This window comes from Gymnoscopelus microlampas, assembly GCF_963454915.1.
Source record: "Gymnoscopelus microlampas genome assembly, chromosome: 6".
Taxonomy (NCBI): domain Eukaryota; kingdom Metazoa; phylum Chordata; class Actinopteri; order Myctophiformes; family Myctophidae; genus Gymnoscopelus; species Gymnoscopelus microlampas.
This window is the reverse complement of record NC_139943.1, coordinates 15054067-15074593: the sequence shown is the minus strand read 5'-3', so window position 1 is coordinate 15074593 and position 20527 is coordinate 15054067. Positions and strand designations below refer to the sequence as shown.

General features: G+C 41.4%; 1 protein-coding gene across 1 annotated transcript in view; it reads right to left on the bottom strand.

Annotated features, from left to right (window-relative positions):
- Window positions 1-4471: 4471 nt before the first annotated feature.
- rxfp3.3b (relaxin family peptide receptor 3.3b) overlaps window positions 4472-20527 on the bottom strand; it is a gene marked incomplete at both ends in the record, with an annotated part of 33874 nt that continues 17818 nt past the window's right edge. Inside the window, 3 exons of the mRNA XM_084059440.1 lie at window positions 4472-5144; window positions 5767-6050; window positions 7235-7515. Coding sequence (XP_083915566.1) covers window positions 4472-5144; window positions 5767-6050; window positions 7235-7515 — 1238 coding nt within the window. The remainder of the gene's footprint in view (window positions 5145-5766; window positions 6051-7234; window positions 7516-20527) is intronic.

Genomic DNA, 20527 nt, shown 5'->3' with positions numbered 1-20527 from the left:
ACAACAAATTCTTGAACACAAACAATAGTAGATGCAAAAACTTGGGAAACTCAAGTGTTTCAGGATACAGATCACGGATACAGGCAGCATCGTCTCCTCCATATGTGGCAACTGCCAATTATCACAGACACTGAACTTGCCAATGCCTTAAGCTCTTGGCTTGAACATTCCTGCAATCTGCAGGCCTCTCACAACAAATCGATGGACATTACCGAGGCTTCCAAATATGAACGCACGCACGCACGCACGCACGCACACACACACACACACACACACACACACACACACACACACACACACACACACACACACACACACACACACACACACACACACACACACACACACACACACACACACACACACACACACTATGTATCAAACTGCTGACTAACAGTGGCTGAGTAATGTGCTGAATGTCACGAGTTATAGGGTTTAGATTTTATCTGAACATAAACATACCCATTAATGTTACCACATGATATACTATTAAAAGATATACTATATACCACCCACTTGTCTCAACAACCCTTTTGGTGGGACGAGAACCGGAGATAAACCTTGAAGTAACTTTTCTACCTGGACAGTTCTATTTGTGTCGAACTAATACTGCAGTTATTTGTCTCTATTGGACAGACAGTTAAATTCATTATAATTGCAGTGAATTATAGAGTAGTTACAACAAGACATTGAAAAGTAATTTAAAAAAGAAATTCCATTATACTGGTCTAATAATAAACCACATTGTTTTATGAAATAGTGGTAAAACATTGCAGCATATTATAAAACATATATCTGCTACATTAATTGTCAATCAACAATATGTCTTAATTGTATTCAAGGTAAATGTTGAGAAGCCATGATCAATGGCAAAGTAGTACAAGTGAAGATTGGCTGTACTGTTGATACTGTACCAAAGATGCCACTCCAATTCCAGCACTATAGTTCTGTCTGCCAACGTTGTGATGATTAAATTATGAGTGATGGTGTTATTATAATGTCTGTATTCCACTCCCTTGTATCAGCCTGTTGTTGACGTAGATAAACCACTCACTGTATAAAAAAAAGATCAACCTGATTAACCAACTGCTTAGACAAATTGAGGAAGCTAAATGACCAACCTGAATGATGCTCTCTCTCCCTCTTGTGGATATTCATGTGTATTACAATTGTCCCCTTGGGTTTTTAGGACTTGTCAAGTTTAAATTTTGTTACATGCAGCCATGACCAGTGCATTGAAATACTGTCATAGTAGATGTCTTCAACCATTCTTGGCTGGATACGTATAAGTTGCAATGATCAATCAGGCTCTGCAGAGCTGTGTTTGCCCGTACGAGGCTTGTGTAGCAAAATGTTTATTTCCAGGTCTGTTACAGCAACTCTAATTTAAATCCAAATTCGTAGGAGTACTGCTTTATTTCTTTGTTACTTGTGAAAGTACATCCAATGCTGACTCAAAATCAAATAGTGTAGAATTGGATCTCATAGAGTTAAATGAACCTTATCCTGCTAAAACTGCTTTCTTGTTGCGCCCCTGTGGTGCCAGCGGGTGCCAGACAGTAATCATTTCTGTCTTTCAACTGCTTCCTATGTGTTTAAATGCATGTCCCCCCAGGGGCCAGTTTCATTGACCACATGAAATGTGTACCCAGACAGGCATGTGACACGCACGCACGCACGCACGCACATACACACACAAACTCCTGCAGGCACACAGGTCAAAAGGTCAAGCAACTGGACAGGTGTTTCACCGTGAACACACACGCACGCACGCACGCGCGCGCGGCACACACGCGCGCACACAGCCACACAGTCAGTAGGGGCAGGATCTCCATGTCTGACATGTTTTAAACATTTGGCCCCACAGAGGGCAATTAATTTCTGTAGCAACGAGGCTTTCTTTGAAATAGAGTCCCCTGCAAATGTTCCATTTTAATCATTAACTCGGTGGTCTCTGTTACTGTATGTTCAGCTTCACTCTGCAGGGATCTGCTACTTTGGTTTGTCAGTGCCATTAAACTACAGAAGCTGTATCCATTATTACTTTTTATTCTGTATGATAAGGAGATGAGTGGATCGTCACACTCCAGTAGCCCCCTTGTTCTCTCTACTGAGTTATGTGCCTGCCTCTCTCTCCATCAGGACGCTATGTGTTGAATGATTCATTCCATTCTACAGGCTTTACATGACAGTGCAAAGTCCACTTAGCAAGGCATTTATGGTTTAATACCTGTTTACAATTCACTGTGTCCTCTGGCTGTCAATATTACACTGCACAGCTGAACCTTTACCTGACGTGAAGGGGATTAGAACATTGTCCACATGACACATTAGTTTCAAATGCCATATTCCCATTTCTGGTATCATAACCAGAGTGGAGTTGTGCTGTCGGAAGGCTACCGACAGCAGCAGTAGCTGAATTAATATAGCCTACTACAGGTGTATTTTCATGATGTGATGTTTAGATGAACAACTATTTTACCAAAGGAAAAGGCTGGACACAGACACAAACCCAGATGAACTAAACAGAAACTTTGGGGATAAAAACACCACTGCAATTTGATTTTCAGTCTGCTGAATGTCTGCTTATCTGCCGAAGGTCTGCTGGAGGTCATTTGATGCAGAGGGTCATGTCATGTGATGCCACCCCCACTATCAGCAGTTCAATTAACCACCTGCCAGTTGTATCACAATATTTGTCTTGTATCACATGTCTACAAAGGTCTACTTTACTCTTAATGTGGCAAACTTACTTTTTCAACACCCAAGGAAAACAACACAATTAATCCCTGTAGGCTATTATAGAAAATGCTGCTGGAGTATTCCTATGCAACAATGAAAACTACTATACATTTTGTATTATTCCATGGTAGGGAAACCTTAATCTGACAATGGCGATGTATGCACATCCACTCTCACCCAGGTGCTGGACAAATGACTGAAAAGGAAAAATATTTACAAATATATATTGTACCTTTCTTAAATGTATTAAACGTCTGTCAAATGTAAGACAACAATTTTACTAATAAGCATAATAATAAAAGCTTGAGATGAAATATTGACTTGACTGAAGGGATTGATATACTTTGTGAGCTTGTAGATCAGCTATTTTCAGAGTGCAACACTGGCACGCAACTAAATATGGCTTTAAGATCATTAATGTTATTATATTCATTTTTCTTTTCTTTTTATAAAATAGAAATTGACTGTGTTAGGCACTTATTAATCTATTCTATATTGTAATGGGGAGTTGGGGTGTGGTGGTCCTTTAGGACTGTTTGAAATATGCTAGTGGCTCAGAGCTACAAAATGATTGATTATTCACATTCGTTCGTTATTTCCTCAGGTCATCATTTCATATTCCATGTTTACTTCTTCCCAAGGGCTATTAAGATGCTTAACCATATTAACCCTGGCTTCCCTATTTTGGGCATGTCATTATGGGCCAAATTTCTCAAAGATTTTCAAAAATAGCCGATCTACCAAGCTGATGTGACATGTGAGCTTGTAGATCGCCTATCTTTGAAAAGTATAAAATAGGGATTAAGTGGTTAATGGCAGAAAGCATCTATTGCTTTGTACATTGCACACTTGTTGCATTTTCATGTCCCTGCATAGCATATTTGTACTTGGTATGAACTTAATTTCCCTGCAATAAAGATAACCTTTAACTTAGAATACTATATAAATACTGCTGTATATATGCTATAAAAACGACCATAGATAATGCTGTATTAGCCTATAGACAATACTGCTGTATGCTACCCCTTAGATTGTCTACTACATAAAAGAAATAGGCCTATAGGCTATCAGAGTCATCATTTTATTTTTGGAAAGAATTCAGAACAATGCTTTTATGGTTCAACTGGCATGTTTTTTTTCCTTCTACATTCACATTAATAAAGCTTACATGGCACAACAACAAAGTCAGAAATATGCCACATATGGTAATGTGTGTGTAATCTAATGAGAGGACAGAGGTGCTCAGCTGTGCGGGGTGCGCTGAGGACAAGGACACAGCTGGGTGACTGTGGAGATAATTAGCAATTTGACACATTAGTTTCACTTTTTATCAGATAAACTTGAGTGATTCTGGTGGCCTTTTAGCCCACAAGCCACTTACAATCACAAACTAATCAAAGCAGCAAGAACTTTGCAGCAACTTGAAAGAAAGATTGATAGATACTAGATAGATACTAGATAGATACGAGAGAGAGAGAGAGAGAGAGAGAGAGAGAGAGAGAGACAGACAGAGACAGAGACAGAGACAGAGAGAGAGAGAGAGAGAGAGAGAGAGAGAGAGAGAGAGAGAGAGAGAGAGAGAGAGATAGATAGATAGATTGTTCACTGTCTTTGTATGGAATATGAAAGTTTAATGACCAACTGGTTTTGATACAAAACGGTTTTAATGACCAGTGAGACTCCGGTCCCCCAGGCAACGTTCCTCTGAGGCGGGCAGCCGGGCACCGCGTCAGTCACACTGGTCGTTGAGAACGGACAGCCGGCACTGCTCGGTGTCCATGTTATTTAGAGGGATGACCGTCAAATGCATGTCATCCGGGTCCTCGTCCGCTTTCATAATCCCGGAAAACGGCCGGACCTGACACGAGGTGCCGACGGCCGGCGAGGACATCCGCCAGAACAGGTCCTTGAGCATCTTCCTGAACTCCCGACGCATGAGGCAGTACAGCACCGGGTTCAGGCAGCTGTTGGCGTGGGCCAGACAGACGGTGACGGGGAACACGTAGGTGTGCACCATGTAATACGACGTGTCCCAGTTCACCACGTTGAACTTGACCAGCACGCCCCAGAAGGTGATGGCGTGGTTGGGCATCCAGCACAGGAAGAAGGACAGCACCACCACGGTGACCGACTTGGTGACCCTGGACCTCCGCTTCTGGTTGTTGCTCATGCTTCTCGTGCGCACGAGGCGCAGCAGCAGCAGGTAGCAGCCGCTGACGATGAGCATGGGGAACACGAAGGCCACCAGGATCTTCTGCAGGTGGTACACCGCCAGCCAGTGCTGCGAGTGTGGGAAGCGGAGCAAGCACAGCTTCTCCCCGGCGATGTTCCTGACCGTGGAGAAGATGGCCGTGGGCGCCGTGGCCACGGTTGCGCACAGCCACAGCCCCGCGCTCACCCACCTGTACACACAGGCACATGTCAATGCCCCATCTGTTAGTTTTGAAATAACATCAAATCATATCAATAAAAAAAGTAGGCTAGGCATAATAATAATAATAATGAAATCTAAGGTCATCAAATGCTGCAGAAGGCTATATAACCACAGAAGCTGTCAGCTTGTTTAGTTTATGGGCTGCATAAAGATGTCCTACTATGTAACTTTCCTGACTGTTCTATCCCGGATTGAACCTGGGTCTCCTGTGCAATGCTGACATGTTTTACCACTGAACAGTGAGCTAATAGAGCCTGCCATGCTTGCTCTGGGGAGACATTGAATTTTGAAACTTGAGGTCAAAATTAATGTCAAACCAGAAACAGGATCATGTCAAAGGTCATGTCAAACCAGACAGAATCTAAATGTCTCAATAGAAGAGCATGGAGACCACATACAAGTTACATTATATTAACATACTCTACCATACAGATTGGAAAAAACAACATTTTATCCACTAAAGAAAATTACACAGGCTAATAGAACTTTACAGTATTGTGTAATAAAATAGAGAATATTTGGTCAAATTGAAAGTATGATTTGGACAGTTCTAATCTAAGGCCATACCTGCAATAAAACTCATCACCCACCTCACTGAGCAGAATCTGTGTCTGGTCCGGTCTTTGAGGGCAGAGGCCACAGACCAGTATCTGGTGACGCTCATGGCGGTCAAGAAGAACACGCTGGCATACATGTTCATGACAGTAACGGACAGGATGATCTTGCACATGGCGTTACCAAACGGCCAGCTGAAGTCCAGGGCGGTGTCCACTGCCCAGAACGGAAGGGTCAATACGAACTGGAAGTCTGTGACCGCCAGGTTCAGGATGAAGAAGTTGATGGTGCAGGTCCTCCTGCTTCTGCCGGGCCTGACCTTCAGGAGAAAACAAGAATGCACCATTTAAAGCAGTGGTTCTCAGACTTTTTCATGTCAAGGACGCCCAAGGTGATTGATTATGTACAGGCCGCTGGACCCACATGAAAATATGTTGTGCCAGGGACCCCCATGCAAGAATTATATTGTTAAAATGTTTCCAAAATAGGCTGTCACATTTTTTCAAGATCTTTGGAAAATAGCAGATCTACAAGCTCACATGTTGTGAGCGTGTAGGGCTATATGTAGCTATACTGTATAGGGTTAAAGTGATTAACCTGATTTTGATGCAAAATTAAAGGTAGGGTAAGGGAGGTACCGGTAAGTTAAAAGGTTAAAGCACTATTTTCGGATAGTAATCATTTCTATAGATTGTTTGTTCAGTAATAGGAGTCTCCCCATCTCTCCAGCTCTTCAATAAACAGAAAATACATTTTCAGGTGCATTGGTGACAAAACTTCAGGCAATCAGAAGAGAGTACCCATTTATCAGCTTCATTTTTTTATAGTGTTCCAGTTCCATTTCATTTGTTTAATCTGTATCCTGTTCTCTATTCTGATTGGATCAAATTGGTACCCCGACCTGAAAATTCATTTTCCGTTAAATAAAGAAGAGCTGGAGAGACATGGAGACTCCTGTTACTGTACAAACACTCTATATAGCAATGAGTACTATCAGAATATAGAGCTATTTAACATTCACTTTAACCCAAGAAAATCACTAGCTCTACCTTTAACTAATTTTTCTGGGGACCCTGCACTGGAACCCCCTCAAGGACCCCTGGGGGTCTCCGGACCCCCCTTTGAGAACTGATTTAAAGAATAGAATAGAAATAGATGCAAATACATGGTTTACGGCATTGGTTCTCAAAGTGGGGTACGGGGGCCCCCAGGGGTCCTCTTTGGGAAGGTTCCAGGGGGTCCCCATGCATTAGCTAATCATTTTGAGCACTTTATCCATATTTTACACTTCGGCAGATGTACAAGCTCAGAGCGCGTCACTTGCACTGCGAGCTTGTACATCTGCTATTTTTAATTTATTTTTAAATAATAATTTTGATTGATTAATTTAAATATTTTTTTCCACACATAAATCTTATTTTATCATTATCCGATGGGGGTCCGCGGTCAATTACATATCAATTTGGGGGTCCTTGACTTGAAAAAGTTTGGTTTAATTCGGACCTTCATGAGGAAGAACACCAGCAGATTGCCGACCAGCCCCACGGCGCACACCACAGAGTAAACCACGGAGATGAGGATGCGCAGCGCCGGGCTGCCGTCCGCCGACGCGTCGATGTCCTCCAGGCTGCTGAAGCGGTCGGGGTCCAGGGTGGACCGGTTGGCACTGGTCGTGTGGTTCCAGTCCTCTGGTTCCATTCTTCCAAACGGTAACACCGGCACTCCGGGTCCCCTGTCCGCCAGGTCCATGTCCAACCCGTTCACACTCCCAAGAAAGTCGAAGCCTATACCCACAGTGGGATGGGAGGTTGCGGTTATTAGTCAAGCGTTGCTACCAGGTAAGCCACCGAGGCAGCTGTCCAAAACCCCGATTCGAGTAGTATTTGAAGCTCCAACGCGTGCCTTTTAGTTGTTGTAGTCCTATAGCGACGCATTAGGGAGTGAAAATGACAGAGCGGCAATAACTGACGCCTATCTGTGAGAACGTATCACCTTAATTGTATAGCGCGCTCTCACGGTGGAAACGGAGACTATCAGAAGAATAATTCAAATAATGGACAACCGAGCATGATTTAATCAATTTTTGAATAGCCTATGTTACCATCATAAGTTACATCCTAAACATGCAACATCTGTCACGTCTGAGACACTGGAGAGGTCCTATAGCCTCCTCCTGCCTGTCGTGGTGACCAAGTGACCGTTGCGCGCGCTTACACCTGCTTTTATGCATAGATGCCCCCCCCCCCCTCATCCCACACACTCTTCTACGCATGATTTCGAATTTCTACATTTGGTTTAGAATAGAATAGAATAGATAAGTACATTCTGTTTGTATATCCTGCACCATATAAGCACGCACGCACGTGTGCAGTGCGCACCCATGCAGCAAGCACACACACACACACACACACACACACACACACACACACACACACACACACACACACACACACACACACACACACACACACAAGCAATATGAACTGAGAGATCAGATCACCAATGCATATACAGATTCCTAAATTGATTTTTGGGGCGGTGTAGCCGCCCCCTATACGTTTTGGACACCGACCAAAAGATTTGTATACCCCCTAACCCTTCCATTGTTAATGCAAATCGATACTTTTGCAAAGTCAGCCAATCACATTACAGCTAGTGTCATCACCACTAACCGTAATGTGATTGGCTGACTTTGCAAATTCAGGACTGTGATTGGCTAGCGAAACACATGACACATGTGCAGCCCTATGAATAGCAGTATGGACTTTAAAAAAGTATCCTTTTTTAAAGTGAGTCATGTTGTGATGACCACACACCGCCCACTTCACACTGGGTGTGATTTTTGGGGCGGTGTAGCCGCCCCCTATAAGTGGGTTTTGGACACCGACCAAAAGATTTGTATACCCCCTAACCCTGCCATTGTTAATGCAAATCGATACTTTTGCAAAGTCAGCACTCACATTACAGCTAGTGTCATCACTACTTACTGTAATGTGATTGGCTGACTTTGCAAATTCAGGACTGTGATTGGCTAGCGAAACACATGACACATGTGCAGCCCTATGAATAGCAGTATGGACTTTAAAAAAAGTCATTTATCCTTTTTTTAAAGTGAGTCATGTTGTGATGACCACACACCGCCCACTTCACACTGGGTGTGATTTTTTTCTTTGTATGATAGATTTTACTGAAGATCATTTAAATTTTTAGATTTTGGCCTTATTTAGATTTTTACCAGGTTGCTTGCAGCCTGGTCTAGGAAGAGACTGATCAACTAACTACTCAACACTTTCTCAACACTTTCTTAACACTTTCTAGGGACATTTTCATCATTGGCTGTCCTTCAATCCTTTAAGCCAATGGGGAGACTTCCCCATACTCTGAACGACGGGCGTCCTCCCATGCTATGGGATCATAGCCCAGAACAAAAAATAAGTGTGGTCGCTGCCACCAAACAAACTATTGACTTGACTCATACACACACACACACACACACACAGTGCCGCCTCCAACATCGATTTGTTACTCCGCGAGCGAAAGGGTACAGGACCAGTGGACCACGGGTCCATTTGGTCCCGTGCGGGGAGGCTGGAGAGAGCAACCTGGTATTAATAGGACTGCATCATCATTTCTTGTTTTTGTGTATTTAAAACAATTATATTGATGTTTTTTTTAATAGTACATGTCCTATACATTCAATTTGTTGTTCTTCTTTCTTGTCTTTCTGCTAACTGAGGGAGGAGGACACTTTATAGTTTAATGGGATTTTGAAACTTCTTTCTTGGTTTTGTCTGATGTGTTGTGTTTTCACTTTCAATTGTTGTGGTTGTTTGTCTCTCTGAATTAACCTGCAAGTTTCCCCTCCTTCATTAAGTGGACATCTTCTCTTATCACACCTACACAGCTGCTGTGCTGCTGGATCTATATGGTCCAAAGCTACTGGCAGGTGTTTGTTGGATATTGTTAATTTACTTATATTTCAAAGTCTCTGACACTTGATGACAGATGACATACAGCCTATTACGGGTGACATATTAATAGTTTAGTGTCTGTTTTTCATCTATTTCTACTCTACTGTGTGTGTGTGTGTGTGTGTGTGTGTGTGTGTGTGTGTGTGTGTGTGTGTGTGTGTGTGTGTGTGTGTGTGTGTGTGTGTGTGTGTGTGTGTGTGTGTGTGTGTGTGTGTGTGTGTCACTCTCCCTCTCATGCTCGCTCTCACCCTCTCCATCTATGTCTTGGAGACTGTCTTGTGTCTTTTTTGTTTACCTTTTTATTTACCCAGGGGAAGTTAACTGGGAACACATTCTCTTTTTCAGGAACACCCTGCTTCACATTCACACAGACACACACACACACGCACACACACACGCGCGCACACACACACACACACACACACACACACACACACACACACACACACACACACACACACACACACACACACACAAGCTGCCCAGTACAAAGAGAGTCCAGAGGGAAGCACACACATCCCAACAAAAACTGTTCAGGTGCTGAACAACAATACGTACATTGGAGGAAAGGAAGGGAAGTTCGCACACTGTAGCTCCAGTAGAAAATGTATTTAAGTTAACAACGTTTCGACCACTGTGGGTCTTGTATCAGGTCTGATACATTACATGAAGGAGGCGTGTTAAACACAACAAGAGAGGAACGTCACAATCAGAGGCAGCTGTAGTAGTAATTACTACTACTTGTACTGCCCAGTACAACCACAGTCTTATAGTGTTGGCCACTGAGCAGCTCCACTGGAGCAGTTGGGGGTTCAGTGCCGCGCTCAAGGGCACTTCAGTGGTGTTGAGGGAGGGGTAAGTGGTGGCCATCCACTTCCCTGCCCAGATTTCTTTTTCTGCCGTTCCAGGGAATCGCGAATTTTTATTTGGAAAAATACAGTTAATTTATCTCAATGTACAAAACAAAAAGAAAGTCATGCAATTTTCTCTTTTTCCTCCTTTCCCCTCCAAACACAAACAAACAAAACCCACGCAAAGCAATGCAAAGAAAAACAAAACAAAACACCCCCATAGCCACAACATCACTGAACATATGGAGCCTCAATGAAAGAAAAAGCAGTCCTCCATAACACACATCCTCCAGCAAGTCATTATCTCGCAGATCCCCAGCATGTACAGATGATCCTTGTACGCAGTTCTCTTGACGTATTTTCCCCATTTCTGAGAATTTTTAACCAACATTGTAAAGTAAATGAAACCTTTAAATAATGAATGTGTCAACTTTAGAAGGATTTCTTGTTTATTTTAGTCTTTCACCCGCAGCAGCAGCTCATATGACGGACGTTTCGGCCCACAGGCCTTCCTCAGCATGAATGGCAACTTTAGAAGGAACAAATGTTTTCAGCAATAAATGTCTCAGTTGCAGATACTGCAGGAGTTTATTGTGTGGTAGGTCAAATTCCCCTTTTATACCAGGATAATAAATATGTAGGCCTAATAAAAAAAGGGAGATTTGCCTATGCTGAGTTGATTGTCAGATTCCTGCAGAACATTGAAGCCAGGGTTCAAATTTAAACATCCAAGCTATTTTCTTCCAAACCCACTCAACTTGAGACAACACAGGTTGAGATCGACTATGTGGGTCCAGTTTGGTTGTACATTTAAATGGGCTTAAGAGGTAAACAGATAGGGCTCTCGAACATTAAACTACAGTGGGGCTCTCTCTGGGGGCAACACCCTATTGTGCCATATGTCTGACGGTCAATGCATAGTGGCAGAGCAATGTGTTTATCTTTTAATGTCCGGGGCAACACCCATCGTGCCATATGTCTGACGGTAAATCCATAGTGGTAGAGCAATGTCTTTATCTTTTAATGTGTTGTGTTATTTTATTTCCGTCCGTAGATGCAGCAAACAGCAGACAACGCTTTAACCAATAGGTGCCAGGGAATCATAGCAAATACAGAATGGTGCTAGACGAAAAATGCAAAATATAATGCAGCATTATTTACAGAGAAGCCAATCAAAAGTCTGGGAAGATGGACTCAAAACTGAAGGACTCTGATGATCAGGCACATGAACTGGGTGTCTAGTCTGCTGCTTCCACAGTTAGAACTAATTTACACCACCTGGCTGCATCCTACTCACAACCCTGTGTATAGAGCGTCGCAGTTCCCGCCCACTTCCAGTTGCCGGAAGTAAATACTCAATGCATTTTTCCCATTGACTTTTCCGAACATATTTATATAAATTAATTTAAAAGGGTATTTATTAAACATAGTATATCATATCATTAAATATAAAATTAAAAAAATCACAGAAAAAAAGGTTTTATGGTCATGATTCACCAGAATCCTGGATGGCTTGATCCTAGGCTTAAATTCATTGATATAAATATTTTTGGAAAAGTCAATGGGAAAAATGCATTGAGTATTTACTTCCGGCACCCGCGGATTCTGCGCAACTGCGATGCTCTATACCATCAACTAATTAACTAAACTAGATTCCTGTCTTAAAGGTACAGAACACATTTAACATACAAGACCGCACAACAGTACTAATGTACCCTACTCAGTTACTTTACACCACTGCATGGTAGTGCTGTCCTCCTCCTTGAGGCAGTTGCATTTCTGGGGTTGTCAAGCGGGTTCCTACTTTCACCAACGTTCACTGACTTACACCCAGCATGGATTTGTCATGACCTCCAGACCTTTAACCACTTAAACCCTCTATGGTTAGTAAACTGGACCTGAGTTGGCTCTACACTTGGACTGCTTTTTCCGTCTACATCAAGTCTCTTCGCCCAAAAATAGCGAATCTACAACCTCGCAGTTGGTGTGAGCTTGAAGATCTGCTATTTTTGCTGGGGTTTCAAGGGGTTAATGAGTTAATGAGTGAGACAGACATAGATAGGTGAATTCATCTATCCATCCCCAGGGGAAATTCAAGTTTATAGCTCATGCAGGAATTCAGGTATCCAGAATGGGTACACAGTCAGCGGGTACTCTGCAACAAACAGTAAGTAAGCCTTTCTTCCAGAATGTGATAATGTTAAGATGATTGGCATGATGCAGCCATAGCTGAATGGTAGGTACCCTGTTCACCCTCCAACCCTGGTCTATGTGTCAAAGTGTCCCTGAGTAAGACACTTAACCACTATACCTGTTCCCTGGGCGTTGTATTAATAGGGGCCACTGCCACTCCTCCTATAGGATGGGTTAAATACATAGGTTCAAATTTCATGTGTATGCAAATGTACTGTGACAAAAATATCCCTTTTTACTTTCCCCTTCATATGTGCTCTGTTTCAACATATCCCAGTCGTAGTTTTCCTGTCCCAACATCACTCTTTGCAACTCACTTGGCTGGTATAAGTCCACCACATCTCTGTCACACACCTTGTAGAAGCCTCTATTGAACTCCTCAAACACTGTCCTAAAAGATGTGTTGAATGCCTATACTGTAGCTGACAAAAGCAAACTCCTCCTGTTTGAGCTTGTGATAGGCTTTCCTTTTTCTTTTGAATCAACTTCAACATCTCTGCCCATTGAACAGTGAAAGTCATAAGCATGTTATCAACAACATCATCAGTGTAGTTTTGAAAAAGGCATGACCAAAATAGAGACGCTAGGTTGAAAGTGGTTAACTGGCACAATAAATAAATAAATAATTGAATTTAAATAGATTTATTTTTAATGATGTATCATTCATTCATTTCCCTCTCCTTTCCAATACCCCATGGTTCCCCCTGGTGGCCCCATATGTTAGTGTGCAAATGGTAATTTTTCAGCATGAAGGACATGACCATTTTGAACACCACAATGGCCTTCATTAAGTTTGAGGTCATTTAGACAAGCCCACCAGTGGACCAGTGGACATGTCATAAGCATCATGAAGACGTCTGGTGATCTCAGGCCAGACCTTGAAGCTGCAGTATGAGCCCTTCTGTTATCTGACCAAAGTTTACCATTTCTTTGAGCCATAGGTACGTACTCTCAACAACTGGTCATGCGTCTGCATTGGCAGCAGTGTCAACATCCACTGCAAACCACTTAACAACTTCATTTTTAATAAAGTGTTCGGTTAGCTATTCTGGTTTTTAAACCCCTTTTAGATGTGGTGTTTTTATGAACATTTTTATTCTGTGCTGTAGCACTTTTAGATTTGTTTCAAATGTAAAGTGCAATATGAATAAATGTATTATTATCATTATTACTTCCCTTACGTTGTGGAATGGAGTCCCCTCAGGACTCTAGTGTATTTTCTGGTTTTGCTCTAAATATCTTCGCTGCACATAGCTGATCCACAAGCTTCTATGTAATATAACACGTATTAAACTGGTCTGATCAGTAGGCAGAGTAGTGTGTCAGTCTGCCACACTACTGCGAGTCATAATGATTAGTCTCAATATTTATTGCCAGCTAGTGGCAGGCAATAATTACTGAGACTAATCATTCATGGAAATGATGGGTTGTTTTTTCTTTGTTTAAATTGTTTCTAAGAGGTGAAGTAGAACTGTTTGTTTCCAGACAAGAGGTCTCTATATGTCAGCATCAACAGAATGTTGTGATCTATATGCTGCAGCTTGCAAATACATGTCTATTATTGTCATATGCATCAGCTTAAAGAAAGCAAAGCAGGCCATAAGCAGGTCTGTCATCATGCAGTTATAACACTGCATGTATTTGTAATATTATGGTAAAACAACATTCTCCCACATTGAAATGTAGTATTGTAGATGGTACCTCATACTGCACATATGTTTAATTTTATCATAATGAAAATGATTCCGCCAGGCCAAAGCCGGGGGAGTGTGTGTGTGTGTGTGTGTGTGTGTGTGTGTGTGTGTGTGTGTCCGTCCGTCCGTCCGTCCGTCCGTGGCTATTTTCACAACATCCCTACACCAATCAAAGTCAAATTATGACTCTCACACTGCCAGGAGTCCAAGAAAACATGGGGCAGTGTGGAACTACATTTGTATGTCAACATGAGATTCCCAAATTGTCAGATTGGGTTGCTTTGGCTGTGGTAGCATAGTGCCCCTGCTCCAATAGTGAAACCTACGCTACAGTACATGCATGGCTGCAGCTGCTACTCAAAACTCTGTCTGTCAGAAGCCTGTATGAAAGCAAGACATTGCCCGAGTAATGATCAGAATAAAAGCCCATGTAATAATCTACTACGTATATAAAGCTGAAGTTGTCTGTGACTGTGTGTTTATTGTTTAAACTAAACATTCCAAATAGACCAAAATCTATTCTCTCAAATCTACTGTCTTTTAGGAGTCGGCAGACTCGGCACATAGGAGATTGGTGATCGATCCTAAATCTCTCAGTTTGATATCTTGGGAACAACCTCCCTGAGGGGGATAGCCAGTCTCTCAAGTTGGAATTAAGCTTTCTGGCAAAGCCAGGACATGGTTGAATGCGTCTCTCTGCTAGAGTGCACAATCCGAGAACGCAGAGAGCCTCATGGGTACCGTAACTATCTGGTCAGGTATGATTTTACAAGCCCATTTTCTGAGTGCTTGCTTCTCAGCCAGGGTAAGTGACTGAAACCCTGGAGCCCTTCAGTCAAGGAACATTGCCAGTCTGCCAGATGGGAACTCCAGCACTGTATGTACATAGCCTGTGTAAGGAACTGTGCCAGTCTGCCAGATGGGAACTTCAGCACTGTATGTACATAGCCTGTGTAGATCGAAACCATTTTGGGGTACTTGTACAAATGGTGACACAGAACAAAAAGCTGCCTGTTGGCTGTGGTCAAGTATGGTCCAACTGACTGTTCCATTCACCCATTTCGTGCGTGTGTCTTTTCTGTGTGCCCAGTTTATGCCCAAATATGGACATGCTCTCTACCAATCATCTTTCATGCCAGTGGCGAAAGCAGCCGGGAAGAGCAAGAAGAACAGCAAACACAAAAGGAAGCACCACTTTGTGGTACCACCTGGCATTGCATAATTATGCTAACTGATTGTTACAGCACGCAATAACCAGGGGGGCACTGGGGTACCAATAGACACGCACACACACACACACACACACACACACACACACACACACACACACACACACACACACACACACACACACACACACACACACACACACACACACAGATGTCATACTTACTGGCCTCCAAGTTCTCTGGGTATATTGGGTACTGATGATCTACAAGCTGATAACGAGGCGTAAACCGAAGCAACACGTTGACAGAGAAGTCTTTCTCTGTCAACAGAGAAGTCTTTCTCTGTCAACATGCAAATACAGCACAAATCAAACTGGTTCCAATTAAAAATATAATACCGTTGGGTGAATGTTTAGTGTGCCAGCCATCCAGTTCAATTCTGACTGGAGCCATTAGAAATGTCATTTTAAATGTTTTGTAATTTTAAATGTTGGTGAAATGCCATAGGCAGCATTTTTGCTTAACTGGTGTGGCTACACTGACCACCCATAGATTGTGGGTTCAATTTTTCAATTGTGGGTTGAAAAAGCTGTACATGTGTCTGGGCTGATGCATGTAGACACAACAGGGTTCCAATTAAATACGGGGGAATATATAAAGACAATATAAAAACACTTTCATCCCTCTATTAGTGAACTCGGGAAGTAAAATGTCAAAAGGTCAGTACTGTTGCTTAATTGGCATGGTTAATTGATGTGGCCACACTGACCACTTTGCCCATAGACTGTGGGTTCAATATAGCTTTGCTGCCTTGTTGGCCTGTGTGTTGATGTCATAATGATGATATTATTGCCATTAGTTGAGCTACAAAGTGATTGCTAAACTACTGCAACGATGTTGTCTGTTTATCTGTCCTTAATTACTCAAAACAGTATCATCAAATCACTACATATGGCTATGAAATGTCATGTGTCTGTTAAATGCCTATTATTATTGTAATTGTAACTAAATAGAGTACTGAAGTCCTGACGTCATTCCCATTACCTCTGGGTGACAGAGTTATTTTTTGTATTGGAAATCCCATAGGCAAATCTTATAGCGTCTTATAAGAACTGTGTTCCAAAAATAAAGAAATCAGCCCGGCGATTTTGTCAGGTATGTGACTCTGTGTCATTTATGATTGTTAAAATAAGTGTTAAATAGCTCTATATTCTGATAGTACTCATTGCTATAGAGTGTTTGTTCAGTAAAAGGAGTATCCTTGACTCTACAGCTCTTTATAAAACAGAAAATGCAAATGCAAACGAACATTTTCGTTTCAGTTTCAGTTTCATTTCCAATTTTATCCAATCAGGATAGAGAACTCAATCAGGATATAGATTAAACAAGTGAAATTGGAAGTGATGACACTAAGAAATGAGCATGCAAAATTGGAACTGGAACACTATAAAAATGAAGCTTAAAATGTGTACTTTCTCCTGATTGGCTGAGATTTTGACACCTACCGGAAAATGTATTTTCTGTTTATTAAAGAGCTGGAGAGACGGGGAGACTCCTGTTACTGAACAAACACTCTATAGCATACATGGGCAACTGGCGGCCCGGGGGCCACATGCGGCCCTCACCTTCACGTAATGCGGCCCACGGGTTAATATCGGAATACTGATATATTGATTTCAGCTGTTCCAAACATGCAAACCCGCTTTAATTACTGTAAATACCAATGTATTTGTATTTAAGTTCATAAAGTTAGCTTAAGTATAACTAAATGCATTTGAAATTAAATAAACATTTCACTTTTCAGGATTCCAATTCAAAAATAGCAAAAAATAATTCAGGATTCCAATTCCAAAATAGCAGAAATAGCGGATCTACAAGGTCAAAACGCGTCGCGATGCGATGTGTTTTGAGCTTGAAGATCTGCTATTTTTGCAACTTTTGTGTGACATACTAGAATGACAAAGTATGGTATTAATTTACGAAAAATATGTAGATAAGAGGTTTCTGCAACAAACCAATATGCAATGTGGCCCCCTGGAGTGAGTGTGGAAATAATAGTGGCCCTCTCCATCATCAAAGTTGCCCACCCCTGCTCTATAGCAATGATTACTATCAGAATATAGTGCATTAACCTTTTAACAAAATACTTTTTGTTTTAACCAAAAAATATCACTTACCCTACCTTTAAGTCTGTTAACAAATACCTTGTTTATTATCAATTATGTTAAACTTGGGACACAGCCATAGCTATTTAATTTCCTTTTGTATGTGATGCATTTTATTCTGAAGTTGTTGTGTTGCATTGTGGGTCCTCAGTCCAGAGGAATCCTTTATGAAAGTAAGTTGGTCTCCTGTTTGCTCAGACTCAGAATAATTAATTAACATTATCTGTGCTTCATAAAAAAAAACTGTTAGTGGCCAAATATGCACTGTTTATTATTTGTTGTCTAGTAACACTCGTTTTTATATTTGATGTTATGGAATTGCTTAGTTCATGGTTAAAAACGATTAGCATGCTAAGCTAGCTGCTGTGTTTAAAAAAAAAAAGCCACTAACATGGAACATGCTGTCTCTGAACAGGTGACCAAAGACTGTCTGTACCTAAAGAGCTGCTGTGGTTGTGTGTCCCAAATCGTGTTTACAGGTATGTCTTCTGTGTAATATTATTCATGGGGTTTTGTTATTATTATTTTGAACAGTATGCAGTGCCATAATTATTTGAGAGGCCTAGCTGCAATTCTGCATTTGTCCCAGCAGGGCGGCAGTAAAGTTCATGTCTGTTCACTCTGTCATTTGTAATATATAACAAATGGAGCTTTAGAGGAAAGAGGTTATTCTGCTATTTTGCAATGTATTGTTGTGATATTGAATTCATCTATTTTATAAGGAAATGTTTTTATTTTATTCTTTGTATTTTTATCAGACTTTGTGTTAAACTAATTCCACTATACGATCACCATTATTAATAACTCAGTCCAGAGGAATCCTTTATGAAAGTGACCAAAGACTGTCTGTACCCAAAGAGCTGCTGTGGTTGTGTGTCCCAAATTGTGTTTACAGGAATAAAACCACACTCTATTGTCCATATTCACACGGCGGCCATTTTGGAATTTAACATTGCGTTGCTGTGGCAACTGGGGTGGCATTTCATTGACTTAATGGCAATATGGCCGCCGTGTGAATATGGTCTATTGCTCCAACATCCGGATTCATGTGTCTTTGATGAGACAGCAGGCAGGACAGAGTAGGAGAGGTCACATATATACAATATATCCAAAAAGGATTCCGTTCTAGCTGACCTCCTTCCTCAAGAAGGTGGACACTGCTATTAATATCAACAGAGCGCTTTCAGACAAATTGATAGTCAGAAGCAGCAGATGGTAGCGTAACTTTGAATAAAGGATCTGCTGTCAGACTGAGTGTGAGTGAATGTGCATTTGTATCAGTGAGCCCAGGTTGAGCTGCTGAAATATCTTTCATCCTGTTTCCCCCGCTGACTTCAAAGACTTGGGACGTGGAAGGGGTTACCCAAAAGCCTTTAGTCGATAAGCTCTATTGTCAACTTTAAGTCCTCCATATCCTGGCTGAATAACCAACACTCATCCCCAAAAGGCATATTGTGATGTCAACATGTGACTTGAAGGGGGGGCATTGGAGTAGCAGCTAACCATACATTAGTTGACTTGTAGAATGTTCCATATACCATGTTGCTTTTGTTATTAGTTGTCTTTTACATTAGAAATTGGGAATGTATTTATTATTGATTTAATTTTAATTTTTCTTTAATAATTATCTCTGCTACACACCCCCTCCCAAAACACATGGTACTCGGTCTCACACACACACACACACACACACACACACACACACACACACACACACACACACACACACACACACACACACACACACACACACACACACACACAATATATCCTAACCACAAAGCTTTAGAAAAGCCTTCATATCATTGTCTGTGAAATCATTTTTAAACTGATTTTTTAAAAGTCTCATCCAAGCTTGTCACATAGCTAGTAATGCGCAGAAACGACTCTGGCTAAAAGGACATATACATTATATTAAATTAAACTTTTAATACATCTACAGTATAAACCTTTGTGCTGTTGATGGGATCAGAATCACTTTATTTCCCTACGTACTTACATACATAAAGAATATGAAATACTTGTATTTGTACAAAGATTGTTGGACAACCACTTCAGAGGCTCTATACATCTACGTATGATAACAGTATGATAAGGTTGGCAAGGAATATCACTTCAAACACTAGCCATGCTTTGTATGGAGAATATAGGTTGCTGCCTTCAGGAAGGAGATACAGTGTTCCTACATACAATAAGGTCAAACTGAAGAGGTCCTTTGTCCATCAGACGACATTGAGGCTTAATCAGGAGTTATAAGCCAGGGGTAGGCTGAGTGGTGGACATTGCTCGTGTCTTTGCATGTCTTTATGTATGTATTTGTATTTTGTTGTTTTCTTGTGTCATGTCAAATGTGTGTACTGTTATATGTTGCATACATGGCTGCTTCTGGGTCGCAAGACAAATTTCAGTGCAAACTGACAATAAAGTATTATCGTTATCGTTCCCCCTCAGCCATTTGCAGTGCAACATAAATAAGCAACATAAATATAAAACATCCACAAACAAAATCATAAAAAGACCATCTAAAACACATAACATAAACACACATTTAAAAACCCAATGTGTACAAATGCAGTTAATTTAAATTAATCAGATAAGTTAATAGCACATATAAAGTGCCATGGTGCAATCCTTTAAAAGGTTAGCAGCACAGTACAATACAGTGCTGTTGTGCATTTTAAAGGTGCAGTTACAGGCTGTCCGGTCCAGTCCAGTCCACTCAAATTCAGTTCAGTTCAGTTCAGTTGGTTTGG